Here is a 27,549-nt window from a genome sequence, read left to right on the forward strand (position 1 = left end):
AAGGTGAACATTTGCTCTAAGTCATTTGTACAAGATTATTCATTGCAGCATTGCTAAATAATAGGAAAGGATTGGAAACAACTGAAAATATCCACTAATTGAGTTCTGATTAAATTATAATCCAGCCTTATAATGGAATGTACTATATAGCCATTAAAAAGAATGAATCAGGAGCGCCTGGGTGGCTCAGTCGGTTAAGTGTCTGCCTTCGGCTCAGGTCATGATCCCAAGGTCCTGGGATTGAGTCCCGTGTCGGGCTCCCTGTTCTGTGGGGAGTCTGCTTCTCCTTCACCCTCTGCCCCTGCCCCCCACTCGTGCTCTCTCACACTCTCAGTCTCAAATAAATAAATAAAAATCTTTAAAAAAAAAAAAAAGAATGGGACACCTGGGTGGCTCAGTTGGTTAAGCATCTGCCTTTGGCTCGAGTCATGATCCCAGAGTCCTGGGATTGAGTCCTGAGTCGGGCTCCCTGCTTCACAGGGAGTCCGCTTCTCCCTCTGCCCCTCCTCCCACTCGTTCTCTCAATCCCTCTCTCTCTCTCAAATAAATAAATAAAATCTTTAGAAAAAAAGAATGAGGGGCTCCTGGGTGACTCAGTCGTTAAGCGTCTGCCTTCAGCTCAGGTCATGATCCCAGGGTGCTGGGATCGAGCCCCGCATCGGGCTCCTTGCTCAGCGGGAAGCCTGCTTCTCCCTCTCCCACTCCCCGCTTGTGTTCCCTCTCTCGCTGTGTCTCTCTCTGTCAAATAAATAAGTAAAAATCTTTAAAAAGAAAAAAAAGAATGAATCAGATACCCATGTACCAAATTAGAATAATCTTAAAAGTTATTGACGGGGCGCCTGGGTGGCTCAGTCGGTTAAGCGTCTGCCTTCAGCTCAGGTCATGATCCCAGGGTTTTGGGATCAAGCCCCGCGTCCGGGTCCCTGCTCAACAGGGAGCCTGCTTCTCCCTCTCCTGCTCCCCCTGCTTGTGCTCTCTCTCTCTCCGTCAAATAAATAAATAAAATGTTTAAAAAAAATAAGTACTGATAGGTCAGAGAGGCACAGTGCATAGGACAGTGTATGTAATTTGCTACCATTTGAGTAAGAGGAAAAAACCAAAGTGGAGGATATATGTCATGGGTCAGCAGACTACAGGCCAAATTCAGCCAGTGGCCTGTTTCCTTTCTTTTCTTTCCTTCTTTTTTTGTTACAGTCTGTCAGCAAAGAATGGTTTCTTTTAAAGGGTTGTTTAAAAACAAAAAAGAATATGTAATAGAGTCCTCTGTGGCTCATTAATTTTAAAATGTTTACTCTCTGGTACTTTATGCAAAAGGGCTATCTCTGATAATATATGCTTATTTATGCATGTCTGTGCATTGAATGACTTTTGGAAGGATACACAAAAAATATGCTGCTGTTGCCAACAGGGGCTGGCCTTGTATTCTTTACCCTTTTGTCCAGTTGCAGTTTTTTTACTCTGTGTTCCCATATTACATATCCATAAAAATTTTTTTTTTTCATACAAAAAAAGATAGATACTGGCCAGAGGAAACAGCTGAGTAAGTAGTCATTAGTCATTTAAGCCCCAGGTGACCAGAACGGTTGATGGCCCAAGAGATGTGCCATGTGAGTCGGTGTGGTGTTGAGTCTTTTTTGTGCTCTGCCCTCAGGTGTTTGGAGACCATCTTTGAGGAACCCAAGGAACGAAATGGTACGCTAATCTCAATCAGCCAACAAAAGAGAAAACGAGTTCTAGAATTTCAGGATTTTACCGTCCCACGAAAGAGGAGAGCTCGTGGTAAGGTCAAGGTGGCAGGCAGCTTTACCAGGGCCCAGAAGGCGGCTCTGCAGAGTCGAGAGCTGGATGCTCTGTTGATAAAGAAACTAATGGAATTGGAGACCTTTTTTGCCAAGGAAGAGGAGGAGCAGGAGTGACCATCTGGTTGTTGAGAAGCAATTCGGTTTGGGGGTCTCAATTTTAGATTTTCCAGGCTCCTTGGAAGAGGTTGCCTAATTTTGCCCTACCGCCCAAACCACTCAAAATGCAGTCCATGGATTTTTACCTATTTTGAGGTGCAACCTTTTTAGGAAATGGTGAAGGAGGGTCCTCTGCTTCTACTGCTGAGTATTGAACCTCAGGAATGCTCCCTTTCTCCTGGAAATGGTCCTGAATGACATCTGGCCTCCTCCCCCCACTCGCCATCCTCAGGAGGAGGACACAGCACACGTTCAGTAACACTAGGATTCCAAGGACTCACAGCATTTGCACGTCTGTGTGAAAGTTCTGCGTTGTTTACGGTGGTGCTAGACCAAGATTATTTAGAGACGTGGCCTAGGGAGGGGGACCTGGCGTCCTGTCCTGTGTGGTCTCACCGGCTCATTTCAGTAGTTGAGGAAAGATGAGCTGTTGTGTTTCCTAATCCTTTGAGTCTGTCTGCCCAGAACTGTGTGTATGTGTGTGTGTGTGTGTGTATGTGTGTGTGTGTTGCTTCTTCCCATGATTTTCTCCCCTCTGTGACTGTGGGTCACTAGTGCCAGAGGAGCCCGTCCAGGCCCCATTCGAAGTAAGTTGCACTTTTTAATGTTGTGGTGTTGATTATTTTCATTTGTTTTATTTCCTTTTTTTTTTTTTTTTTGTATTATTGCTGCATGTTTGGAGCCTTTAAATGTGATTTTAAAACAAATTTTTTAAGACATCAAGGAGAAAGACAATACACGTCTTCAGAATATATGACAGGCATTTGACCCAGTATATCAGTGCGTAGTATGGGACAATGGAGAGACATTTTCCCATCATGTGTTTCAAGCAGCCCCTTCCCCATGTCCACCTTCAGTGTAACTCATTAGAGGGAGTACTTTTTCATCTGGGTTCTCATTCTTGCTCACTAAGTTGATGTGTTTATTTTAATGATGGAAGTAAGAGCAGGTTTTCCTCCCAACCATTTAAAAAATATGAACATTGGGTGTGGTCTTAATGGGTTTTATCTGAAGTGGTAGCATATAACAAAGTTGGGTACAACAGCTCAGGCGGTGATAAAGTCCAACCCAGAGTGTTTGCAGCTGTCAGAGCAACTTGCTCCAGAAGTGGGGAGTGAGGACGTGGTTCAGACCCAGTGATGCATCCTTGCAGTGGGATCATGAAATCCCACCGCCAGCCCTCTCGGAGGACACCATCTTACTGGGGGGCTCCTGTGTCAAACCTACTGGGAATTTTGTGGAGTGCCAGAGTTAGCGGAGTTCCTTCATCTGGGCCCGCGGGGGTCTGTGGGCAGAAGGATGCTGTGTGGATCAGCCAGGCCCAGAGGTGTCATTCCTTTTCCACTTAACTCCTGTGTGCCCTTGCCCTGCTTCCCCCGACCTCCTTCCCTTGTGTTTTATCTTTCTTTCTCTCTTGCTCTCAAAACAAAAGTTCAGAGAACTAACATTCCTTGGCTGGTAAGTGAGATGCTACACCCAGCCTCAGGACACTGGTCACCTCTTCCCGTTTCCCTAAGAGCCACTGCTGGGAAGCATCCACCCATGGAGACTGTCAGAACTCCAGAGATATTTTCAAAGCCAGTCTGTTAGAGAAGAGCAAGTGGTGCCGTCCTGGAGTGTGTCTCCTAGGGTTCCTTTGTCTCCCCATTTGTGAGTGGGTGGGGAGATGGGGCGGGGGTGGGGGGTCTCTATGTGCCTTTCCTTTGCAGGTTGACAGTCTATGCCGCACTGGAGCAGAAGAACTGACATGAGCAAGAAAAAAAATAAAAGTGCCACATCTGTCTTCTAGGCCCGCTGCCTCAGACATAGCATTTAGTAAGTGAAATACATACCTGGTGACCCAAGGAGGCTTCTAAGGCCATGGCCAAATAGCATTAGAAGAGAGCCACACTTCCACACTGGCTCTGAATGATGTGAACTAGATTCCGTCGTTCTACATCGGCTTTGCCCAGACTGTATAGACACGACCTGTGTTTCACCTCAGTACCTCTCCCTTCCTGGGACAGGGTCCTTAGACACTAAATGCTTCTCTCTGTCTTTTTGCCTAAAGGAGTGGGATTAGTAATCCATTGCACCCTCCAACAGAGATTTTTAGGGAGTGCTGCTGGACAGCGTGCAAACTCCCAGCAACTCAACAGAGCCCTGTTTGCCAGCTCCGTTGCCAGTGTAGACGAGTCAGCAGTGCGGCAGCCGTGTCATCCAGCAGACTGAGGTTGAGTGGGCATAGCTGTGGCATCACCACCATTACAGAGACACAATTTCAAGTTCGCCCTTTATAGGCATGGCACTTGGAAGAGCCAGGAGCAGTGATGTGGGACGTTGGAGGCATGGAGGAAGTGGAGGCCTGGGCTCTCTCCTTGTCCTGGCCATCTGGGAGAGAAGCAGCTCTGAGGCGGCCCTGACTATCCTTGAAATTCTTGGCCCGCCCTCTGACTAAGGGGCCTTCCCCTGCTCCCAAGTTAAGAAGGGGCCCCCATTGCAAACTTGAAATTGCTTGCCTGAAGTTGATACATCAAGTTCTAGCCGCGCTCAGCCGCACCTGTCTTAGCATCCATTGTCGTCATTGGCCTGGCCAGCTGCAACGCTCTGTGGTCCTCGGAGCCTGTGGAAGCTGCCCACTATGGGAGGCGTTAGTCAGCCGCTGGCACCCCACCTGCCCAGAGCTACTGGAGGTCTGCTGCTGGGGGCTGGTACAGTTTCTGAGTATGGGGACTTCCCACCCCAAGTGGTGGGAACTTACAATTAACTATAATTTACTCAGCTATAACTCAACTCCAGAGGTTTAGTGTTTTTAATATGGGAAAGAGAGGAGAAATCTCAGGTCCAATCAGGGTTCTGCCCGTCAGCTTTTCACTGAAACTTCAAATGTGGGTTGTTGTTTTTTCATCTTTCAGTTTATAGCTATATTTGCCCCTCATCTGCTCCCCACCCACTTTCCCCTTCTCTTTTGGTCACCTTTCCAGCTTCATTTCTCCATTAGTTTAAATTTACCTCATCACCTATTCAAGCAAATTATGTCCACTTTTTCTTAGTGACCTTACTCTAAGAGCTACAGCTGAGGGAGGTACAGTGGAAAGACATGTAGCGTTTGCCTTACTTGGAGCCTGAAGAGCTTAGAAACTTATGCTGTGAATCCCAAAACTCAGCGCTCCTTCAAGAGCTGTGAAAATCATGACACTTTGTCACAGTTTTGCCTGAAAGGGTCTTTTGCATGGGCACCAGAGCCAACCTGAGGTAAATTCCAGATCCTACCATCTGGGCATGATCCCTCCCCCCAGGGCTCACTCCCTGCCCACCAGACCGAGAGCATGTGGAGGATGCGGGACCGGGGCAGCAGAGCCAAGGCTTTGGTGCAGCCTAATGGAACGCACAGCCAGCGCTCCGTCCCCAGGCTGGGATTCCATCTCATAATACCATGTACGGTAAGATCCACGGAAGACCAACTTTTAGTCAGTGATACTTTTCTCCCATCACCTGAGGGAGGAGTATGCAGTTGGTGCTTTCTTAAATTCCCTTGTTTGTTTTGTTTTTTGTTTTGTTTCGGGAAGCTTTTCCCCTGGTATCATGGAAAGGACCTTTTAAACACCACGTTGTGGGTGGCTGTATCCAAAGTCTAAATAATTGGCCAGAGGTATGGAGTAGCCTTTCCTGGATTCATGCAAGGGAAGAGCTCCTTACCACAACTGCACTTCTTAATGTAAACAGCTGGCTTCGGAGGAAGGCTTAGTTTTACGAAAATCAAAGTTTTATATTATCTAACCACAAATTGAGCAGCAAACGCTAATTTGATTATAAAGTGAGGGTCCCCATATAGCCCGCCATCTAGCACAGTATAGACTCAGATTTGATGGCTTGTTCGTTGTGTGTCTTCATGAGCCCCTCCCTGGTGCTGAATTGGATCTGAATTCTTGGCGAGAGACCTCAGCATCTCCTTGGGCAGGTCTGGGCCAGTAAATAGCTGCCTGAAGTGTTTATATATTATCATGGTCAATAGTTCAGTGAAATTTGTACATTTTTGGTAACATTGGCATACAAGATGCCCCTGCATTTCCTTTTCTGTTTGGTAGTTTGTGACTCTAAAATTCCCACTGTTATGTGTGTTAATTTATGAAAATAAATTTTTTTTTTTGAAAACCTTTCAAATAACTCTCAAGGCTGTTATCCTTAAAAAAAAAAAAAAAAAAAAAAAACAGAGGGGCACCTGGGTGGCTCAGTCGGTTAAGTGTCCAACTCTTGATTTTGGCTCAGGTCATGATCTCAGGGTTGTGAGATCGAGCCCCATGTGGGGCTCCGTGCTCAGCATGGAGTATGCTTGAGATTCTCTTTCTCCCTCTGCCTCTCTGTTCGCCTTCTCTCTCAAAATAAAATATTTAAAAAAAAATTTTTTTTTAATCTGTACACCCAGCATGGGGCTCGAAATTCAAACCCCCAGATCAAGAGTCACATGCTCTACCAACTGAGCCAGTCAGGCACCCCTGTTACTTTATTCTTATGGCTTGGTAATAAGTTAAAATTTTACCTATAATGTCATGAGGTTTCACCATTTTCTGAGGACTCTCCTGTGCTCAGAACATGTATAAGACTCCACCTTTGGGTGACCTTCTGAGCCTGCAGTGAACCTTTGAAACTTTATTCAGTGGGGGAACACCTGGGTGGCACAGTTGGTTGAGCATCCGACTCTTGGTTTTGGCTCAGGTCATGATCATGGGGTCGTGGGATTGAACCCTGCATCGGGCTCCATGCTCAGCAGGTAGTCTGCTTCTCTCCCTCTCCCTCTGCCCCTCCCTCCCTCCTTGAGCTCACTCTCACTCTTTCTCTCTAAAGGAAGAAAATAAATCTTAAATAAAATAAAATTTACTCAGTGGTCGCAAATTATCTCGTGACAGAATTTGGTATTTGGAAACCACTAAGACTTATTCAGATCCGAGTCATACCAAGTGAAGTGGGGTTGCTGAGCAAGTATGTTAGGTATGATTTTTAAATAGTGCACCTTAATTTCTCATTTGGCAGAGGCGGGGAGAAAGGAGTTATAAAGTCAAGTCAAAATATGTTTCAAATATTAGCCTATTTGGAATAAGAGCTTGACTTGCTAATGAGACTACAAGGGAGAGAGTATAAGTACATTCATTTACTGTAAAAAAGGTCTTGCCCTTTATCACATCCTCCTAGCTGTACATGAGGTCAGGCTATGATAAGTACTCCATCCTCAGCTCTCTCTTTAACCAATGGCAACTAGTGAAAGAATGACTGAAAACATGGCTCTCTAACACCACACCGACTTGTCCCAGAAAGAAGCTAAGAATCCTCTGTGGTGTCCTGCCCTCTTGCAGTGATGGAGACCTCATCTCTGCAGTTCCTTCTGGGACTTTGCTTGAGAAGAGTTCTAGAAAATTCCTAATTTTTTAAGCAACTTCCAAGGTCATAGGTGAGTCATAACATGTTACACTTCCAGTGTCTTCCCCCTTTTCACGGAGGAGATAGTAGCAATTTGGATAGAACTTACCTACAGACCTTTCGCAGTTCCTTGAACAGACCAGGCATGCTCCCTTTCCAGGGCCCAGAATGTTCTCCCACGTTTCTACATGTTCCCTCAAATCTTTGCCTTCCCAGATCACCCTTCTTAAAGCTGTATCCCCTCCCATTCTACATCACCCTTATGATACTTTCTATTTTACAGCATTTACTACTACTTAGTACATATTCATCACTGTAATGTAAGCTCCTTGAGGTCAGGGACTTTGTTTTACTCACCCTGGGCTCTCCTGGCTCCTGAAGCACCTAACGCAGTGCCTCACATACACGGTAGGAGCTGCATAAACATGTCGTGGGGCTGCTTTCACAGAACTTGTTGCTGCACAGACCCGGTAAAATCCTCTTCAATGCCCTGACTCTGAATATGTGAAGGCCATGTAATTCTTCTCCCTTCAATTACTCTTCAAGGGACCTGGCCTGCGGCTGCCCAGATACACAAGGTAAAACTGGTCAACTCTTTTTTTTTTTTTTTTTTTTTTAAAGATTTTATTTATTTATTTGAGAGAGAGAGAATGAGAGAGAGCACATGAGAGGGGGGAGGGTCAGAGGGAGAAGCAGACCCCCTGCCGAGCAGGGAGCCCGATGCGGGACTCAATCCAGGGACTCCAGGATCATGACCTGAGCCGAAGGCAGTCGCTTAACCAACTGAGCCACCCAGGCTCCCAACTCTTCTTTTTTTTTAGGATTTTATTTGAGAGAGCACAAGCACGGGCAGTGGCAGGTGGAGAGAGAAGCAGGCTCCCCGCTGAGCAAGGAGCCCGATGCGGGACTTGATCCCAGGACACTGGGACCATGACCTGAGCCCAAGGCAGACGTTTAACCGACTGAGCCACCTGGGCGCCCTTGGTCGACTCTTCCGATGCCTGGCTCTGCCCAGCTCCAGCTGCAGCCACACTCACAGCTGGCCTCACACCTTCTGATTGGCTGGAGCTCACAGGTGGGGAGGGGCCGGTTGAGTTACCGATAACAGAAGTGGCAAGGCAGTGGGGTCACCTACCTGGGAGATGGTACGTGCAGCCCAACCTGGAGACTGCATCCCTCGCCCAAGGACATAAGTGCGGGGTGCTGGAAGACAGAGACTCTCATGCAGAGGAATCGTCTTGAGAATGTTTCTCCTTTTTTATTTTTTTAAGATTTGTCAGAGAGCGAGCACAAGCAGGAGCGGCAGACAGAGGGAGAAGTGGGGAGCCCGATGCAGGACTCCATCCGAGGACCCTGGGATCATGACCTGAGCCAAAGGCAGACACTTAACCAACTGAGCCACACAGGTGTCCCAATTTTTCTCTCCTTTTTCTTTTGCATTTTTTTTCCAAAGATTTTATGTATTTACTTGAGAGAGAGAGCGAGTGCACAAGCTGGGGAAGAGGCAGAGGGAGAGGGAGAAGCAGACCCCACTGAGCAGAGAGCCTGACATGGGGCTCAATCCCAGGACTCTGGGATCACGACCTGAGCTGAAGGCAGACATTTAACCTATTGAGCCACCCAGGTGCTCCATTCTTTTGCATTTTTAATCTCAGACTCTTGAAGATGGTGAAATGGTCCTTGAAATAGTGCAAACACAGAGGCAAATATCCCAAAGCATTGCAGCAGTTGATGAGTCTGGCTGCCTTCCCCTACTGCTGCCTGCATAAGCAGGCTTTGGAAAACACAATTTCGCCCTTGTCAGAACCACCTCTTAAAAATCTCTCCATTGCTTTCTCCTCACCCCCAAGTAAAGATAGTAACTACCATTTACAGAGCCCTGCCCAAGGGCACAAATTTTGTTCTTAAGACCTTGAATTCTGGGGCGCCTGGGTGGCTCAGTCGTTAAGCGTCTGCCTTCGGCTCAGGTCATGACCCCAGGGTCCTGGGATCGAGCCCCGCATCGGGCTCCCTGCTCTGCGGGAAGCCTGCTTCTCCCTCTCCCACTCCCCCTGCTTGTGTTCCCTCTCTCGCTGTCTCTCTCTGTCAAATAAATAAATAAAATCTTAAAAAAAAAGACCTTGAATTCTCACAGCAACTTGGAGTAGATCATTTTAATCCACATTTTGTAGATGAGGAAACAGGCTTAAAGCCCAAGTCTCCTCCGGACCATGAGTCTGTGCTACCAAATGCAACATTTCTGCCTGTGCCTTCCTCTCCAGCCTCATTTCCCTTTGCTACTCCACCACCCTGAATTTCTTCTAGTTTCTCAGATCCTCCATGCTGTCTCTTGCCTTAAAGCTTTTGCAAGAAGCTGTCATCTTGGCCAGAGATATTCTTTCTCCCACCCCTTCGTTGGACTGCCTCTCCTTCTTCAGGTCTCTGGGGGCTTCCCCCAGCCCCTTCCCACTCTGTTCCCACCCTCTGTGCTGCCTGCTCACTCCCCAGGATGCCCCTCCCCTGTGAGCTTCAGGAGAGCGAGGTCTTGTTTGCTATCCCCAGCCCCTTGCACATCCCTGGTACACTCGTGCTCAGTCACTGCTTATTGAACAGATCAATGTATCATGGCTTGCCTGAGCACCGTAGGACACAAGATAACCAGTCCTCTGGAAGGTCGTTGACAGGTAGGAGAGGCAGACACATGGGTCAGGAACTGAGAGGAGACAGGCTGGCAAGTTTTAGGATACAGAAAGAAGTGCTGTGGGGAGAGAAAAGACCTTTTTTTTTTTTAAGAAATGTAAAAGTTGCAGAAAAGAGCAAAGAATAACAAAAGCACCCATATTTCCACCATTCAGAATTAACAAGGATTAGCATTTTTCAAATTGCTTCCAGTCATTTTTTTTTTAAAAGATTTTATTTATTTATTTGACAGAGAGAGACACAGTGAGAGAGGGAACACAAGCAGGGGGAGCGGGAGCAGGAGAGGGAGAAGCAGGCTTCCCACGGAGCAGGGAGCCCGATGTGGGGCTCGATCCCAGGACCCTGGGATCATGACCTGAGCCGAAGGCAGACGCCCGACGACTGAGCCACCCAGGCGCCCCTCCAGTCATGTTTAAAAGAAATAAAAGATTACCGATATCACCAAGGTCCCAACAAATTATCAGTCCCTGTTACATCCCTGGCTCCACTCCCTAGAGATAGCCACTATTGGAAGATTAGTATTTGTGCCTCAGTGCCCTACCTCCTTTCTGTCTGTCTCTGTCTCTGTCTGTCTCTCTCTCTCCATAAGCAACTTACAATATTATTTTTATACTGTTTTGTTTTGTTTAGTAAGCTCTATGCCCAGTGTGGGGCTTGAACTCATGACCCCAAGGTCAAGAGTCACATGCTCTACTGACTGAGCCAGCCATGTGCACCTATATTGGTTTTAAGACACATTTATTCAGCATCATGATCAGACTATTACATTTAGCAATCAACAGTATGGGTGCAAAAAAAAAAATCTGTATTAAGACTTTTTATTGGAATGCTTCAACTTTATACAGAACAGAAACCAAAAAAACCTATTATACAATTAGTCACAAATACAGTCCTTGTGTCTTTTGCCCATACACATGAATATTGTCTAAAACTTGTGTTCTTTGTAGCAGGTAGGTTCTGCCACCATGGTGGTTGGCTGAGTTCACAAATCTATTGTAGCTTCCCTGTTACTTGTCTGGCTCTGCTCTCTTGCTAAGCTTTATTTCCTGGCAGTAATCGAAGCCTTCTGCCACTGCCATAGCTACCGCCAGAACCACCATAGCCACCTTGGTTTTGTGGTTTGGCAGAGTATTGGCTTCCAACACCATAGGGCCCAGAGCTTCTGCCTCCAAAGTGTTTTCCTTTCCTGGGTCCAGAATTTGAAGATTGATTGTTGTAATTGCCAAAATCATCATAGCTTCTGCCGTCTCCATGTTGGCTTCCATTCTTCCCAAATCCATTACAGCCGTCCCCACTGCCACCACAGGCAACCACCACCATGGCTGCCACCACAGTCACCTCAGTCACTAACTACTCCATGACCAAAGTTGTCATTCCCATCAAAACCACTTCCACGCCCACCACCAAAGTTTCCAGAGTCACTTCCACCTCTTTGGCTGGACGAAGCAGTAGCCATCTCTTGCTAGATAGGGCTTTCCTCACTTCACAGTTGTGGCCATTCATTGAATGGTGTTTCTGAATGACAGTTTGTCCAGGCGGTCGTGGTCATCCAAGGTCCCAAAAGCAAAGTCTCTCTTCCTGCCACTGCCTCCGTCAGCCATGATTTCAATGATTTCAATTTTCTCATAGTGTTCAAAATAATCTCAAGTGATGTCCTTCAGCATCTTTAATGTCAGGTAAAGCAGGCACCAGGTCTTTGAGAATCTTCTCTTCGGTTCCACGACTCTCCAATCCACCCTCCCCTGAAGCACTTAGTGTTTGGATCTCTCATTACCACAGAGTCCGTGAGCATTCTGCCTTGCTCAGAATGGCTCGTCAGACTCATCAGTTGTTTCAAAGCTTCCACAAAGAGTTCTGCAGCTGCTCAGAATCTTTGGGAGACTGACTTAGGTATGCCAGCAGGAGGTGAAACTTGAACAATGCTTACTTGCCGGCATCCACAGACAGGATACGTATTTTGGTTTTATTATTTTTACTTTTTTTTTTTTTTTTTTTTTTTTTTTTAAGATTTTTATTTATTTATTTGAGAGAGAGAGAATGAGAGAGAGCACATGAGAGAGGGGAGGGTCAGAGGGAGAAGCAGACTCCCTGCCGAGCAGGGAGCCCGATGCGGGACTCGATCCAGGGACTCCAGGATCATGACCTGAGCCGAAGGCAGTCGCTTAACCAACTGAGCCACCCAGGCGCCCTATTTTTACTTTTTATTTTAGGCTCCACACCCAGCATGGAGCCCAACTCGGGCGGGGGGTGGGGGGTGGGGGGGATGCTGAACTCTCAACCCTGAGATCAAGACCTGAACTGAGATCAAGAGTCCGATGCTTAACCGACTGAGCCACCCAGGTGCCCCTGTATTTTGTTTTTAAAGTGCACCAATCGTCTACTGAGTATGTGTCATTTAGCGTCTTGGTTATTCTCAATTGACATTTTATTTTTGAGACCTACTCAGGTTGATATACGTAGATATGGGTCATTGCTTCCCATTGCTGTAGAGTAGACCATCGTAGAAGCATAACTGGAGAATTTCTGCACCAGTAGGGATTCAGAGAGATGGCGCGGTCTACTGGAGGAGAGCAGGAATGGTCTGGGTCCTCTGCTTCAGGAAGGCAATGGCCAGACTAGGTTCTTTTGGAAAAGGACTTTCCAGTTAAGGAGTATGAACACATGCACATCATTAGAACAAAGATGTCAAAGTCTTGGTATCTCTTCTTGGCCTTGGAAGATAAAGAACTTTCAAAGTAAGAGACTACCTTCTCATTTAGCAAATTTTGCCATTTCCCTGTGACACTCCAGGTGGGTGTGATAAAAATAAGTGATACATCTGTTAACTCCAGAACTCAGAGGAAACTTTCTTTTAGAGAACTGGCCACCTCGGAATGTTAATAAGATTTTTGGCAAGATTAAGACTGAAATAAAAATGAGCAAGATCAAGTTACACATTTTGAAAGAACTGCTTTGGAAAGACAAATTGTAAAAATAATAAAGTTTAATAGAATACATTCTGTGTATAAAATCTAAATTAGATGAGCATTCCTAGTGTGTATTAGTGAGCTATTGTTGCAATATTGCTGCATAACAAACCACCCTAAATTCAAGGGAGAGCAACAGTGAACATTTACTATCCTGCTCTTGGATCTATATAGGTCAACTGTGGTTTGGCTGATCTAGAGTGGGCTCAGTTCAGTGGCTCTGCTTCAGACTTCAGGTCAGCTGGGTTTGGCTGTAGTTTAGGTTCTAGTGTGGTCCAAGTATATCTCTCACACTCCTTGCACCAATAGCTCCCCAGAGCAAGAGAGCCAAGCCAAACCACAAAAGAACATTGAAGGCCTCTGCTCTCCTCATATCATTCCATGCTCTGTTGACCAAAGCAAGTCATATGGCCAACCTCAATATCAACAGAGCAGGGGAAAATATTCTACCCATAGTGGGAAGAATCACAAAGCCACAAGGAAAAGAACATGAATGTAATACAGGGAGGTATGAAGAACTGGAACAAATGGGTAATAATTCAACCTACCAGAGAGTGTAAATAAGAAAACAAAATTGATAACAATTATGGACAGAAATAGCCAAAAACTTGCTCTACCTGAGAAGTAATCTTATGAACAGCAAAAAATCTGCTTTGCCGAACAAGTTTTTGCCAGTGTTTTTGGCCCCAGCTTCAAAGTCACAAAAATGAAAATCTCAGCAGGGACTCTTGGAGTTTCTTCCCAGGACTGCATGCTGCAAATCACTCAGATGTTAAAGCTCCCACAACAATGTAACAAAACTTGTATTTGCTGAATGGGGTTAAATGCCTTTTGCATTCCTCACATCCCCCTCCACCTTAGCTCTGGATTCACTTACCAGCAACAGAGTTCTATTGTTACCCTTCAGAACCCACATTGTTCCAGTATTCTTTGGAAGGCATAGGATTCATAAAAAGTCATCCTGGAAAATTGTTGGACAATTTGGGTGTAATAGCCCAGCCATTTCACTTACTTGACCCCGTGACCCTTGGAAAGTCACATGACCTCTTTAAAATGAAAGACTTACAGAAGAGCGATCTACCCACAGGCACTCTTGCTCCCTGCAATCCAACTCTACACAACAGCCAGAATGAGATTTTTTTCTTAATGCATCAGGGCAAGGGTTTATTCCAGAGGCAACTGAATGAGGGCACAGAAGGCTGGCTCAAATCTGTCTGGAATGAGATTTTGGAGAAATCTTTTTAAAAATCTTTATTTTTATTATTTATTTTTTTAAGTGATTTCTATGCCCAACCTGGGGCTTGAACTCACGACCCCTGAGATCAAGAGACTGAGCCAGCCAGGCGCCCCTGGAATGAGATTTTTATCTATTTATTTATTTAAAATTATTTTCATTTTTATTTATTTTTTTTAAGATTTTATTTATTTGACAGACAGATCGAGAGCACAGATAGGCAGAACGGCAGGCAGAGGGAGAGAGAGAAGCAGGCTCTCTGCGGAGCAGGGAGCCCGATGCGGGGCTCAATCTCAGGACTCCAGGATCATGATCTGAGCCGAAGGCAGATGCTTAACCAACTGAGCCACCCAGGCGCCCCATAAGATTTTTTTTTTAATAAAACATTTTGATTTTGAGATACTTGTAGATTCACATGCACATTCTGCAAGAAATTATAGTACAGAGAAGCCAATTTCCCCCAATGATAACATCTTGCATAACTATGCAATATGACAACGGTATTGACATTGATACAGTCAAGATAACAGTACATTTCTGCTATGGTCTGAACGTGTCGCCCAAAATTCACATATTGAAGTACTAACCCCTAAAGATGATGGTACTGGGAGGTGGGGCTTTGGGGATCTGCCTAATTATGAGGGTGGAGCCCTCATGAATGGGATTAGTGCTTTATAAAGGAGGCTCCAGAGAGCTCCCTAGCCCCTTCCACCAGGTGAGGACACAACCGGAAGTCTGAAACCCAGAAGATGCCTTCACTTGACCTTGACCAAAGTGGCATCTTGATCTTGGTTTACCAGAGTCCAGAACTGTAGAAAATAAATTTCTATTGTTTATAAAGTACCCAGTCTGTGGTATTTTGTTATAACAGCCTGAATAAGTGAGACAGTTTCTATCAAGATACAGTACATTTCTTTCAGATTGGGTCATTTCTTTTCTTTTCTTTTTTTTTTAAGATTTTGTTTATTTGACAGACACAGCGAGAGAGGGAACACAAACAGGGAGAGTGGGAGGGGGAGAAGCAGGCTTCCCGCGGACCGGGGAGCCCGATGCAGGGCTAGATCCCAGGACCCCGGGATCATGACCTGAGCTGAAGGCAGACGCTTAACGACTGAGCCACCCAGGCGCCCCAGATTGGGTCATTTCTATTCTATCTTCAAGTTTACTGTTGCCTCTGTCCCTCCATTCTGCTGCTGAGCCCATGCACTGAATTTTTGTTGTGTGTGTGTGTGTGTTTTTTTTAATTTTTGTTAGTGTTTTTTAGTTCTAAAATATTCATTTGGTTTTTCTTTTTAAAGATGTATTTATTTGAGAAAGAGCGTGCACACGCATGCAAGAGAGGGGATGGAAAGAGGGAGAAAGAATCCCAAGCAGACTCCCCACTGAGCATGGAGCCTGATGCGACCCCAACCTCATGACCTGAGTTGAAATCAAGAGATGCTGAACCAACTGAGCCCCCCAGGTGCCCCTGGTTCTTCTTCTTTGCTAGGACTTTCTATTTCATTGTGAGGACTTACTATTTTCTTCATTTGTTTCAAATGTGTTTGTAATTATTCACTGAAACATTTTTATGATGATTGCTTTTAAAATATTTTAGTCTTTGTCAGGTAATTCTAACATCTCTGCCATTTTGTGTTGGTATATATTGATCAGTTTTTTTGTTTTGTTTTGTTTTGTTTTTAATTCCATTTGAGATCTTCCTGGTTCTTGGTATGGCAAGTTTCATTGAAACTTTGACATTTGGGTATTATAAAAGACCCTGAATCTTATTGAGAACTTCTGTTTTAGCTAATTTCTAGTGATTACTGCCACTTAAGGGGAAAGCCAGGTTTCCCACTCACTAGCCTCTGTCACTACCTGAGGGGGTCTTCCTCACTAGTACTGGGTTGAGGTGGGAGTTCTGGCTCCCCATAAGGACTCTATTGATGCCTCCCTAGCTGGGAGGGGTAAGAGTGCCTCATTACTGCCCCACACTGGCCTCCATTGATACCACAGATTTGGGAGGGGGTGGCCTTGTTATTGCTGGTCAAAGGTTGAGAGTTCTGACTCTCCACTAAATGTCCTCTCTGGTGGGAAGGGCTAGGGAGCCTTGATCCTTCCAGGTAGGTGAAAGTCAGGCTCCCCACGTGGTCCCCATGATACTGTGGGGGTGAAGAGGGTGAGCTTGGTTACCTCCGGATGGAGATGGAAGTCCTAGCTCCCTACTTGACCTTCTCTGACACCAGCCGGGTGGGGAGGTTGAGGGGCTTTATTACAATTGCCGAAGATGGAAGTCTAGGCTCCCCATTCAGCCTCTGCTGCTGGGGGTGTAGCCACAGTTACCTATGGTGCTTGGCTGGAGTAGAATGGCTATTGTCCATTCTTTTCTGAGAGGCTCCCCCTTTCCTGGTCCTTTGGCTAGAGACCACACGCTTTCGTTGGGATTTGTTTTTTTTTTTTTGGTCTGTGCCCATAGGCATTTTCTAGTTGCCAACATTTTCAGCTCCAAGTCTGGAGTATATGAGGCAAAAAGAAACCCCAGGTAACTCATCACTATGTTGTTACCTGTACCCTGAGTTACCTAGTCAGTCGGCCTCTTTCTACCTTTCAGTCTTTTTGTATTTTATATACATGCCCAGATCTGGTTTGAAGTTCTGTCCTGGGGGGTAGGGATCAGTACAGGTGGACAGCGTGGGCTGCTCCTTGGGTGCCTGCTGCAGTGGGTGGGGGTGGGGGGTATCCAGGGAAACCTTCTTGATCCAACAGTCCTGGGTCTCTGAAGAAGCTGTCCTTGAACGAAAAATGGGGCATCAGCCTCTCCACTCCTTTCCTTGGCCTCAGGGGCTGTTGCAGGTCAGGGGGAGTGTCGGGAGACCTTGAAGAAAGACTGCTAGGAAGACAGCAGCAGAAATGGGATAAATTCCTTTTGTTCAATGGCCTAATACCCAAAAGCATGGAGCTTTTGTTTATTTATTTTTAGATTTTTTTTTTTTTTTTTTAATTTGAGTGAGAGTGAGAGAAAGAGCATGAGCAGTGGATGGGGAGAAGGTAGAGGAAGGAGAGGGAGAAGCAGGCTCCCCACAAGAAGGGAGCCTGATCTGGGGCTCAATCCCAGGACCCTGGCATCATGACCTGAGCCAAAGGCAGATGTTTAACTCACTGAACCACACAGGCACCCCTCCTTTTTTAAAAAAATATTTGTTTACTTATTTGAGAGAGAAAGAGAGCGAGTGGGGGGGACAGGTAGAGGGAGAGAATCTTCAAGCAGACTCCCCGCTGAGCGCAGAGCCCAACGCAGGGCTCGATCCCACAACCCATGAGATCAGGAACCAAAACCCATGAGATCAGGACACGAGCCAAAACCAAGAGTCAGATGCCCAATAGACTGAGCCACCCAGGCGCCCCCAGCATGGTGCTTTCTAAGAAAGCAGTTATTTCACCTTTCCAGCATTTGGGCCCCGGTTTAGGATCACTTGATTCTGCACAAACTGCTTTGAATCATTCATTCTACAAATATTTGTTGAGCACCTCCCATGTCCCATGCCCCATTGTAGCAGGTGCTAGGGACTTAATGAGAAAACGGAGGTATGGATTCTGCCTTCTGGGAGAAGGAGACAGAGCTAAGTGGTAATTTTTAAATTGTAACAATAGATAGACAATGACAAAGTGATGAGTGCTGGGAAGGTAAATACAGGGAGTTGATAAAGGCTCTCACAAGCTGCCAAGTCACTGTTTTTAGTGAGTGTTGAGTGTAATGTCACAAAACAGAAGTTTACTCATAGAGTTAGTTGTACTTGGGTTACTCAAACCCACTTAACATTGATTTTTGGTTCTTCCTCACAACTAACAATTGATATAATTTCAATCTAAACAGCCTCTGCTTTACCACCAAAAAATCTACTGAGCTCAAATTATATATGCTGGGGCGCCTGGGTGGCTCAGTCGTTAAGCGTCTGCCTTCGGCTCAGGTCATGATCCCAGGGTCCTGGGATCGAGCCCCACATCGGGCTCCTTGCTCGGCGGGAAGCCTGCTTCTCCCTCTCCCGCTCCCCCTGCTTGTGTTCCTGCTCTCGCTATCTCTCTCTCTGTCAAATAAATAAATAAAATCTTAAAAAAAAAAAAATTATACATGCTGATTCCCCTTGTTGATTTGACTTAATGTTTCTCCTTGCCCCCCTCTCTCTGTGTCATAAATAAATAAAATCTCAATTTTTTTAAAAAAAGGGCCACCTGTGTGGCTCAGTCAGTTAAACATCTGCTTTTGGCTCAGGTCATGATCTTGGGGTCCTGGGATCAAGCCCCACATCCGGCTCCCTGCTCAGGGGGAGTCTGCTTCTCCCTCTCCCCCCTGCTCATGCACTCTCTCTTTTGCTATCTCTCTCTCTTTCTCTCAAATAAATAAAATCTTTAAAAAAAATAAAAATAAAATGAGACTTTAAAGAGGTGACTCAGTTAAAATGAGACTGGTAGGGCCACCTAGCTGGCTCAGTGGTGCAGCATGTGACTCTTAATCTTGGGTCGTGAGTTGGAGCCCCATGTTGGGTGAAGAGATTACTAAAAAAAAAAAAAAAGAAGAAGAAGAAGAAGAAAGAAAGAAAAAAAAGATGATGAAAGATAAAATGAGATGTTAAGGTGGGCCCTAATCCAAATCTGAGGGCTGTTTTTATAAGAAGAGGAAATTTGGACACACAAAGGGACACCAGGAATATGCACACACAGAGGAAAGACCATGTGAGGACATTGTGAGAAGACAGCCATCTGTATAAGCCAAGGAGAGAGACGGCAGAGAAGCCAAACCTACTGACAACTTGATCTTGGACTTCTGGCCTCCAGAACTGGGAGAAAATTAGTTTACGTTGTTTAAGTCAGCCGCATCTGTGGTATTTTGTTATGGCAGCAGTAGCCGACTGATACACATCACTTACAGGAAGCCCAGCTAGGACTCCGACATTCTCAAAGCCCAAGCTTCACACATTGTATCAGAAGTGATGGCATACGCTCCCCACCACCCCCCGGGCCAACTTGATCACTATGCGCAGTAGGAAAAATTGTAGGGGCCGTGATAATGCTACGGCAATATCCCACAGCAATGTTCTAATTTTAATTTATTTAAAATAGGGAAAATATATAATTATAGCAACGAACCAGGCCTGGATTCCATTGTCAACACAGTTGTAAAATGCAATTTTTATTTTTATTTTTTTGTTTTTATTTATTTACTTATTTTTTATGGAGGAAGGGGTCCATTAAGGCAAAGGTGTCTAGGACTCACAAAAGCTATAATGCAGGGCGCCTGGGTGGCTCAGTCGGTTAAGCATCTGCCTTCAGCTCAGGTCATGATCTGGGGGTCCTGGGATGGAGTCCCGCATCAGGCTCCCTGCTCCACGGAGAGCCTGCTTCTCCCTCTGCCTCTCTCTCTCTCATGAATAAATAAATAAAATATTAAAAAAAAAAACCCTCTTAAAAAAAAAAAGCTATAATGCACCGTGGCTACCACCATCCACAGTTTGCAAAACAGCTTTAAAAATTGAAAATTGAGGGGTGCCTGGCTGGCTGGCTCAGTCGGTGGAGCATGTGACTCTTGATCCCGGTTGTGAGTTCAAGCCCCATGTTGGGTGTAGAGATTACTTAAAATCTTTTTTTTTTTTTTTTTTTTTTTAAGATTTTATTTATTTGACAGAGAGAGAGAGCACAAGCAGGGGGAGCTGCAGAGGGAGAGGGAGAAGCAGGCTCTCCATTGAGCCGGGAGCCTGATGCGGGGCTTAATCTCAGGACCCTGGGATCATGACCTGAGCTGAAGGCAGATGCTTAAGGACTGAGCCACCCAGGCGCCCCTTAAAAATAAAATTAAAAAAAAAAGAAAGAAAATTGAATCTCAGGGGATTACAAATTCGTTTTTAAATCCTAGGCCAACTCTGCCCCCTAGTGGTGGTATGGAAATTTCGGAAGAAATGAATGCGCAGTAGCTGTTGGGTAATTCACACCTACCAGGGGCTTTGAGATTGTCCTATATCGTTTCATCCTCAGAATCCCATGCACTTAGTGATATTCAACGTCCAGATAAGTCACCGAAACTCAGGGTGCTTAAGGCATTTAACCAGGGTCACATGACTAGTTAGACAGTTGGTTTCCATCCGTGGCCCAACACTGGGGAGAACCCCGTTCATCCAGATTTTCCGTTGTTGAGATGGGCGACTCCAGCAGTGAGAAGTACAGTAATGCTCCAGGTTTTCCAGTTTGGAGACAGAGAAGAACTTTTGGAGAGTTTTGCATGGTCGGCATCTTTCCTGCTGTCTGCATTTATTTAGAGACAGACACTGTGCTTAGGGCTGTGATGGGGACTGTCTCTAAACGAAACTTAAGTTAATGTGAGTCTTCTAAGGAGGTTGCATTTTCGAGGTAGAGAAGAGATTTGACTTGGCTGCCTCATTCACATCTCTTTGGAATCACATCTACTCACACACCACCAGCGTCTCTGAAAGAAGTTCACGTGGTGCCTCACCCCTCCCGGATACAGGAGCGGGTGCCTTCCTCGCTGAAGGAGGGCCAGGGGAGGCCAGCACTGATGGGCAGGGAGCATGTTTTGGGTTTTTGTTGTTGTTGTTGTTGTTGTTTTTGGTGTGGGTTTTTTTTTTTTTTTTTCTTGGTGCAAAAAGTTGTTTTTATTAAAGCACGGGGACAGGACTGGTGGGCAGAAAGAGCTGCTTGGCAGGGAGCATGTTTTAAAGTTTGGGACTATCTTTTACTAAAACCATTCAGTTACCCATTTCTTTCTTTCTTTTCCTTAAGCTTGAAAAAGAGTAGGCTCTCTCCCACCCACCAGCATTACCGTAGAGATGGTGCTTTCAGGGGTTATTAATCGCAACTGGAAGGGCTAGAATTTGGTTACTGTTGTCCAAGAGTCCCCTAGAAGCTACCTTAGGGGTAATTCCTTCAGTTTGGCTGCATCATGCAAACTGCATGTACCTGTTTCAGGTAAATAAGCTACTGCCATCCATCAGTTTCTCCTCTGCACCTGCTACATGAAGACAGCTTTTCCTGGGCCAGTGAAGATGGCCATAAGCCTGTAGTGAACTCAGCCTCACTGACTACACGTACCTGCCTGCAGGTCATGCTCCACACTTAGGTTGGCAACACAGCTTTGAAAAAACTGCAGTGATGTTCTCTAGGAGGCCAGGAGCTGGAGAAGAGGCCCCGGACACCTGCCTGCCCTCCTATAGTCCCCTTTTCCTATTTGCAGCCCATGTTTGTTTCTCATGCTGCATCTTCTTTGTTCTCCCTACGTTCTCTCCCATGTCCAGTCCCTCTCCCTTCTCCCCATTAAAGCGACACAATCTAGAATGTATTCATTATTTGAAAATGTTATGGGACAGGATCCCAAATCAGGCCCATATTGCCTTAAAATCATAGAACTTCATAGCTGGAAGGAGGCCCTAAAGATTTTATATGTAAAGATTTTACACACACATGTATATATTCTTAGCTCTATATATATACACACATACATACATATATTTATATATATGAATATATTTATATATGTGTGCATATATATTCTTAAAACTTAAGAGGGTTGGAATGCATGTGTGTGTGTTCTTAAAATATAAGAAGTTGTTGGGGCGCCTGGGTGGCTCAGATGGTTAAGCTTCTGCCTTCGGCTCGGGTCATGATCCCAAGGTCCTGGGATCGAGCCCCACATCAGGCTCCTAGCTCGGCAGGGAGCCTGCTTCTCCCTCTCCCTCTGCCTCTCCCCCTGCTCATGCTCTCTCTCTCTCTCTAATGAATAAATAAAATCTTTTTTAAAAAAAATTGTATATTGGTGTCTTTTAATTTTGTTGTTGTTGTTACTCTTGAAAAATGTTGTTATGATTACCCTCATCTGAAAAATTGTGCTAGGATTTCTTTTTTGTTTGTTTGTTTTTAAGTTTATTTATTTATTTATTTATTTTAATCCCCACACCCAATATGGGGCTCAAACTCACATGCCCAAGATCAAGAATCACATGTTCTGCCGTCTGAGCCAACCAGGCACCTCTCTTCCTTTCAATACGACTGGGACCTGGTGTGACGGTACATACACTGGAAGGAAAAGTCTTCATGTTCCTCACCTGTACCTCGAGCTGAGCTCTGAAAGGGTCGTTCCAGAAATGGTCTCTGGAAGAGAAAAGTAGAAAACGATTTGTTTTCCCCCTAAAACTTGTTTGGCTGTGGGACCAATCAGGGAGAAACTGGAGAAGTTTTCATGGAGCAAACTTCTTCAGCCAAGCTTAATTCAGTAGTTTTTGTATTTGTTTTTGGTTTTCTTTTTTTTTTTAAGATTTTATTTATTCATTTGAGACACAGAGATACAGAGAGAGAGGCAGAAGGAGAGGGAGAAGCAGGCTCCTCGCCGAGCCAGGAGCCCGATGTGGGGCTCGATCCCAGGACCCTGGGATCATGACCCGAGCCGAAGGCAGACGCTTAACCATCTGAGCCACCCAGGCGCCCCTAATTTTTTTTTTTTTTTCAAGATTTTATTTGACAGAGAGAGAGACAGCCAGAGAGGAAACACAAGCAGGGGGAGCAGAAGAGGGAGAAGCAGGCTTCCCGCCGAACAGGGAGCCCAATGCGGGGCTCGATCCCAGGACCCTGGGATCATGACCTGAGCCGAAGGCAGCCGCGTAACAACTGAGCCACCCAGGTGCCCCGGTTTTCCCAGATTTCTTTCATTTTATTGATTAAATTATAATTTAACCACTGGAGAATGAGCAGAACTTACATTTCTCATTTGATAAGTTCTGACAAGTATACTCCTATGCAACCACCACCCAGATACTTCTGTCACCCCAGAAAGTCACCTCATGCATCTTTCCAGGGTAGCAACTGTTCAGTATTCCATCCCTATATATTAGTTTTGCCTGTTCTTGAATGTTGTATCATTGCAATCAGACAATATTACTCTATGGTATCTGACTTATTTTGCTCAATGTAATGTTTTTGTAATGGATGTTTGGGTTGTTTCTAGTTTGGGAACCTTATGAATATAGCTGCTATATACATTCTTGTAAAAACAAAACAAAATCTAGTGGAATAAAGATGTATTACAGCATTAACACAGAAGGCAAAAATGGGGTAAATGGAATTTTGAATGTTCTAAGATGCTGGCATTAATTAGGAATGAATAAAAGTACTAACTTATACTTCTTACCATTCTTTTGGCTGTGAAAAGTCAAGGTGGAGAAATTTGTTAGGTCCATGGATTGGGAGCCTCAATATTGTTATTCATCAAATTGATCTCTGGATTCAACACAATCATAATAAAAATCTCAACAGGATTTTTGTTGTTGAACTTGACAAACTGATTCTAACATTTTTATGGGAATGAAAAGAATCTATTTATAAAAGCCAAAACAGGGGTACCCAGCTGGCTCAGTCAAAAGAGCACGTGACTCTTGATCTCAGTGTTGTGAGTTCAAGCCCCATATTGGGCACAGAGTTTACTTAAAAAAAAAAAAAAGATTTACGATAAAGCAACAGTAATCAGTGAAACAAATAGAGATCATTGGAATCCAGAAATAGACCCACGTATGTATGGTCAGTTGATTTTGACAAAGATGCCAAGGCAATTCAATGGGGAAAGGAAAGTCTTTTCAGCATTAGTGCTGGAAAAATTGGATAAGTTTATGGAAAAATGAACCTAACTTCGTATATAATTTGAGATGAGCCATACATCAAAATATAAAAGATAAAACTGCAAAGTTTCTTTCTTTTTTTTTTATTTGACAGAGAGACACGGCGAGAGAGGGAACACAAGCAGGGGGAGTGTGAGAGGGAGAAGCAGGCTTCCCACCCAGCAGGGAGCCTGATGCGGGGCTTGATCCCAGGATCCCAGGATCACGACCTGAGCCAAAGGCAGACGCTTAATGACTGAGCCACCCAGGTGCCCCGAAACTGCAAAGTTTCTAGAAAAAATATGGGAGAATATCTTTATAGCCTTGGGGTAGGCACAGGTTTTTTAGGATTAAAAAAAAAACTGTAAAAGAAAAAAATTAATCACTTAATCTCCATTAAAATTAAAAACTTCTGCTTATCAAGAGACTCCATTAATAATATAAGAAGGCCAGCCACAGGCTGGAAGAAATACTTACAATACATATATCTAACAAAGAACTTATATCCACAGTATATAAACAACCCTGACAACTCAATAATAAAAATTCAAACAACCTAATTTTTTTAAAGATTTTATTTATTTGAGAGAGAGAGAACATGAGCAGGGGGAGGGGCAGAGGGGAAGGGAGAGGGACAAGCAGACTCTGTGCTGAGCATGGAGCCCTATGTGGGGCTCGATCTCAGGACCCTGAGATCATGACCTGAGCTGAACTGACTGAGCCACCCAGGTGCCCCAACCTAATTTTTTAAATGGGTAAAAGACTTGAGCAGACTTTTCACATATGAAGATATATGAATGATCAGTAAGCACATAAAAAAGTGTTCAACATTATTAATCTCCTGGATAATACAGCTTAAACCATAAAGAGATATCACATCATAACATTAGAATGGCTAAAAATAATGTTGGTGAAAACGTGGAGCAATCAGAACTCACACATTGGTGGTAGGAATGTAAAATGATACAATCACTTTGGAAAACTTTTTGGCAAGTTCTTAAAAATTAGACTTCTATCTACCGTACAATGCAGGAATTCCAACCCCGAAGAAAAATGAAAACTTCTGCTCACAAAAATACTTGTAAAAGTAAGTTTACAGGGGCATCTGGGTGGCTCAGTTGGTTAAGCCGCTGCCTTCGGCTCAGGTCATGATCCCAGGGTCCTGGGATCGAGCCCCACATTGGGCTCCCTGCTCAGCAGGGAGTCTGCTTCTCCCTCTTCCTCTGCCTGCCATTCTCCTTGCTTGTGCTCTCTCTATGTCAAATACATAAATAAAATCTTTAAAAAAAAAAAAAAGTAAGTTTACAGCAGTCTTATTCATAATAACTCCAAACCAGAACTCAAATTTCTATCAACAGGAGAAGGGACAAACTGTGGTGTGTTTATATAACGGAATATTACTTGGTAGTAAAAATGACAGAACTACTACATTAACATGATTGAATCTCAAAAACATGATTCTGGGAAAATGTGAGGTTCTATATCTTGACTGGGTTAGTGGTTGTATGGCTTGAATCATACTTAAGATTTGTGCATTTCTGTGTATGTAAATTTTACCTAAATAAAAAAAGACAAACGTACATGTTTTAATCTCTAGTGTAACCATTTAAAGACTAGTACAGAAATGATAACCATCAGTTATCAGAAGGGGAAGAGTAGAGTAATTAAGAAAGAAACTTGATGTATCCACAAGTAGGCGAGAAAAAAAGAGAAAAGAGAATATAGAACATTTGGCGAAATAGAAAATACATGTAAGAGAGTCTATTTAAATCCAAATGTATTGATAATTTAATTGATGGACTAAAAACTCCAATTGAAAGATAAATATTGTCAGACTAAATTAAAAACAAGACCCAGTAATGCTGCTTACGAAAGACACACTGTAAATATAAGGACACACAGAGTCTGAAGACATACTGAACACCAAACAAAAAGCAAAGAGCATAGCATAACTGTATTAATATCAGATACAGTTAGACTTCAAGGCAAATAGCATTACTAGAGACAAATAGGGACATTGATAATGGTAAAAAAAAAAAAGGCAAATCCAGCAGGAAAATATAACAATATAGAATTTGCATAAACATTGAAATAATGTTAACTAATAGAACTACAAGGAAAAATAGACAAATCTGTATTATAGTTGGAGATATGAACATATCTCTCTCAACTGATAGAACTAGTAAACAAAAATTAGTAGGTTATAGAAGATCTGAAAACCCGATTAATCCATTTAACCTAATTGAAATATATTTTAAAAATTAGACAGGGACACCTGGGTGGCTCAGTTGGTTGAACGGCCAACTCTTGATTTTGGCTCCAGTCCTGGTCTTGGAGTCATGGGATTGAGCCCCACGTCGGGCTCTGCTTTCAGTGTGGAGTCTGCTTGTCCCCCTCCATCTGCTCCTTCCTCTGCTCGTGCACTCTCTTTCTCTAAAATAAATAAATAAATAAATAAATAAATAAATAAATAAAATCTTAAAAAAAACATTAATCATATTTGAGCCACAAAGCAGATCTCAACAAAGGCAAAGGATTGAAATTCCAAGTGAGTTCTCTGAACACAGTGGAATTGTGTTAAATATCAATTACAAACAAAAATAAAACTAGATAAACCCAAATTCTTTTTAAATTAAGCAATACATGGTTATCTTAAGAGTCAAAGAAGAAATCATCAAATATTTTATTTATATTTTTAAGATTTTATTTTTAAGTAAACTCTTTACCCAATGTGGGGCTGGAACTCATGACCCTGAGATCAAGAGATGCACTCCCCACAGACTGAACCAGCCAGACGCCCCCACAATGTACTTTAATACATTGAGATGGATACATATAGACTTGTTGAATCACTGTGTTGTACTCTTTAAACTAATGTAATATGTGAACCATTCTTCAGTTAAAAAAAATAATAATTTTTAAAAAAGTATTTTGGGGGCGCTCGACTGGCTCAGTGGGTGGAGCATGTGATTCTTGATCTCAGGGCTGTAAGTTCAAGCCCCACGTTGGGTGTAGAGATTACTTAAAAATAAAATCTTTAAAAAAAAGTATTTTGAACTGAGTATTATTGAAAATATGGTAGCCCAAAATAGATGGTATAGCTAAGCCTCTACTTAGAAATAAGTTATAGCCTAAAATGCATATATTAGAAAAGAATGCTGAAAAACAAATGCTCTAAGTATTCTCAGAAACTTAGAAAAGGACAGCACATTGAAAGTAGAAAAAAATACAGCTAAATAAGTACTAATAAAATAAGAAAAACAAATATATAATAGAGGAAATAAAGTTAAAATGTGTCCTTTGAAAACAATATTAATAAACCTCTAGCAAGACTGACCAAGAGGAGAGAAAAAAGAGAGACTTCATAAATTCACCAATGTCAGGAAAGAACATGAGTACATCACTAAAAATCCTATGAAAAAGAACATAAAAGCATGTTAGGGGGCGCCTGGGTTGCTCAGTAGGTTAAGCATCTGCCTTCAGCTCAGGTCATGATCCCGGAGTCCAGGAATCAAGCCCCACATAGGGCTCCCTGCCCAGCAGGGACTCTACTTCTCCCTCTCTCTCTGGCCCTCCCCCCTGTTCATGCTCTCTCTCTCTCACTCACTCACTCTCTCTCTCAAATAAATAAATAAATAATCTTTTTAAAAAAAGAATGTTAAGAACAAGTTTGTGCCAATTAACTGAAA

The 27,549-nt window shown here is 43.9% G+C and overlaps 1 protein-coding gene across 10 annotated transcripts in view; it reads left to right on the forward strand.

The window, feature by feature from the left end:
- Window positions 1-22,032, forward strand: part of PRR14L (proline rich 14 like) — a 71,323-nt gene extending 49,291 nt beyond the window's left edge. For 8 of the 10 annotated variants that reach the window (XM_036074607.2, XM_036074606.2, XM_036074608.2 and 5 more), the window contains one exon: window positions 1,652-6,104. In XM_036074607.2, coding sequence (XP_035930500.2) covers window positions 1,652-1,916 — 265 coding nt within the window. In that variant the 3' untranslated portion in view covers window positions 1,917-6,104. Of the gene's footprint in view, window positions 1-1,651; window positions 6,105-15,529; window positions 15,737-21,185 lie in introns of those variants that run through there. The other 2 variants (XR_013443457.1, XM_078060732.1) reach the window with 2 other exon arrangements.
- The last annotated feature ends 5,517 nt before the right edge of the window (window positions 22,033-27,549 follow it).

Source organism: Halichoerus grypus, chromosome 13 (assembly GCF_964656455.1).
Source record: "Halichoerus grypus chromosome 13, mHalGry1.hap1.1, whole genome shotgun sequence".
Classification (NCBI taxonomy): domain Eukaryota; kingdom Metazoa; phylum Chordata; class Mammalia; order Carnivora; family Phocidae; genus Halichoerus; species Halichoerus grypus.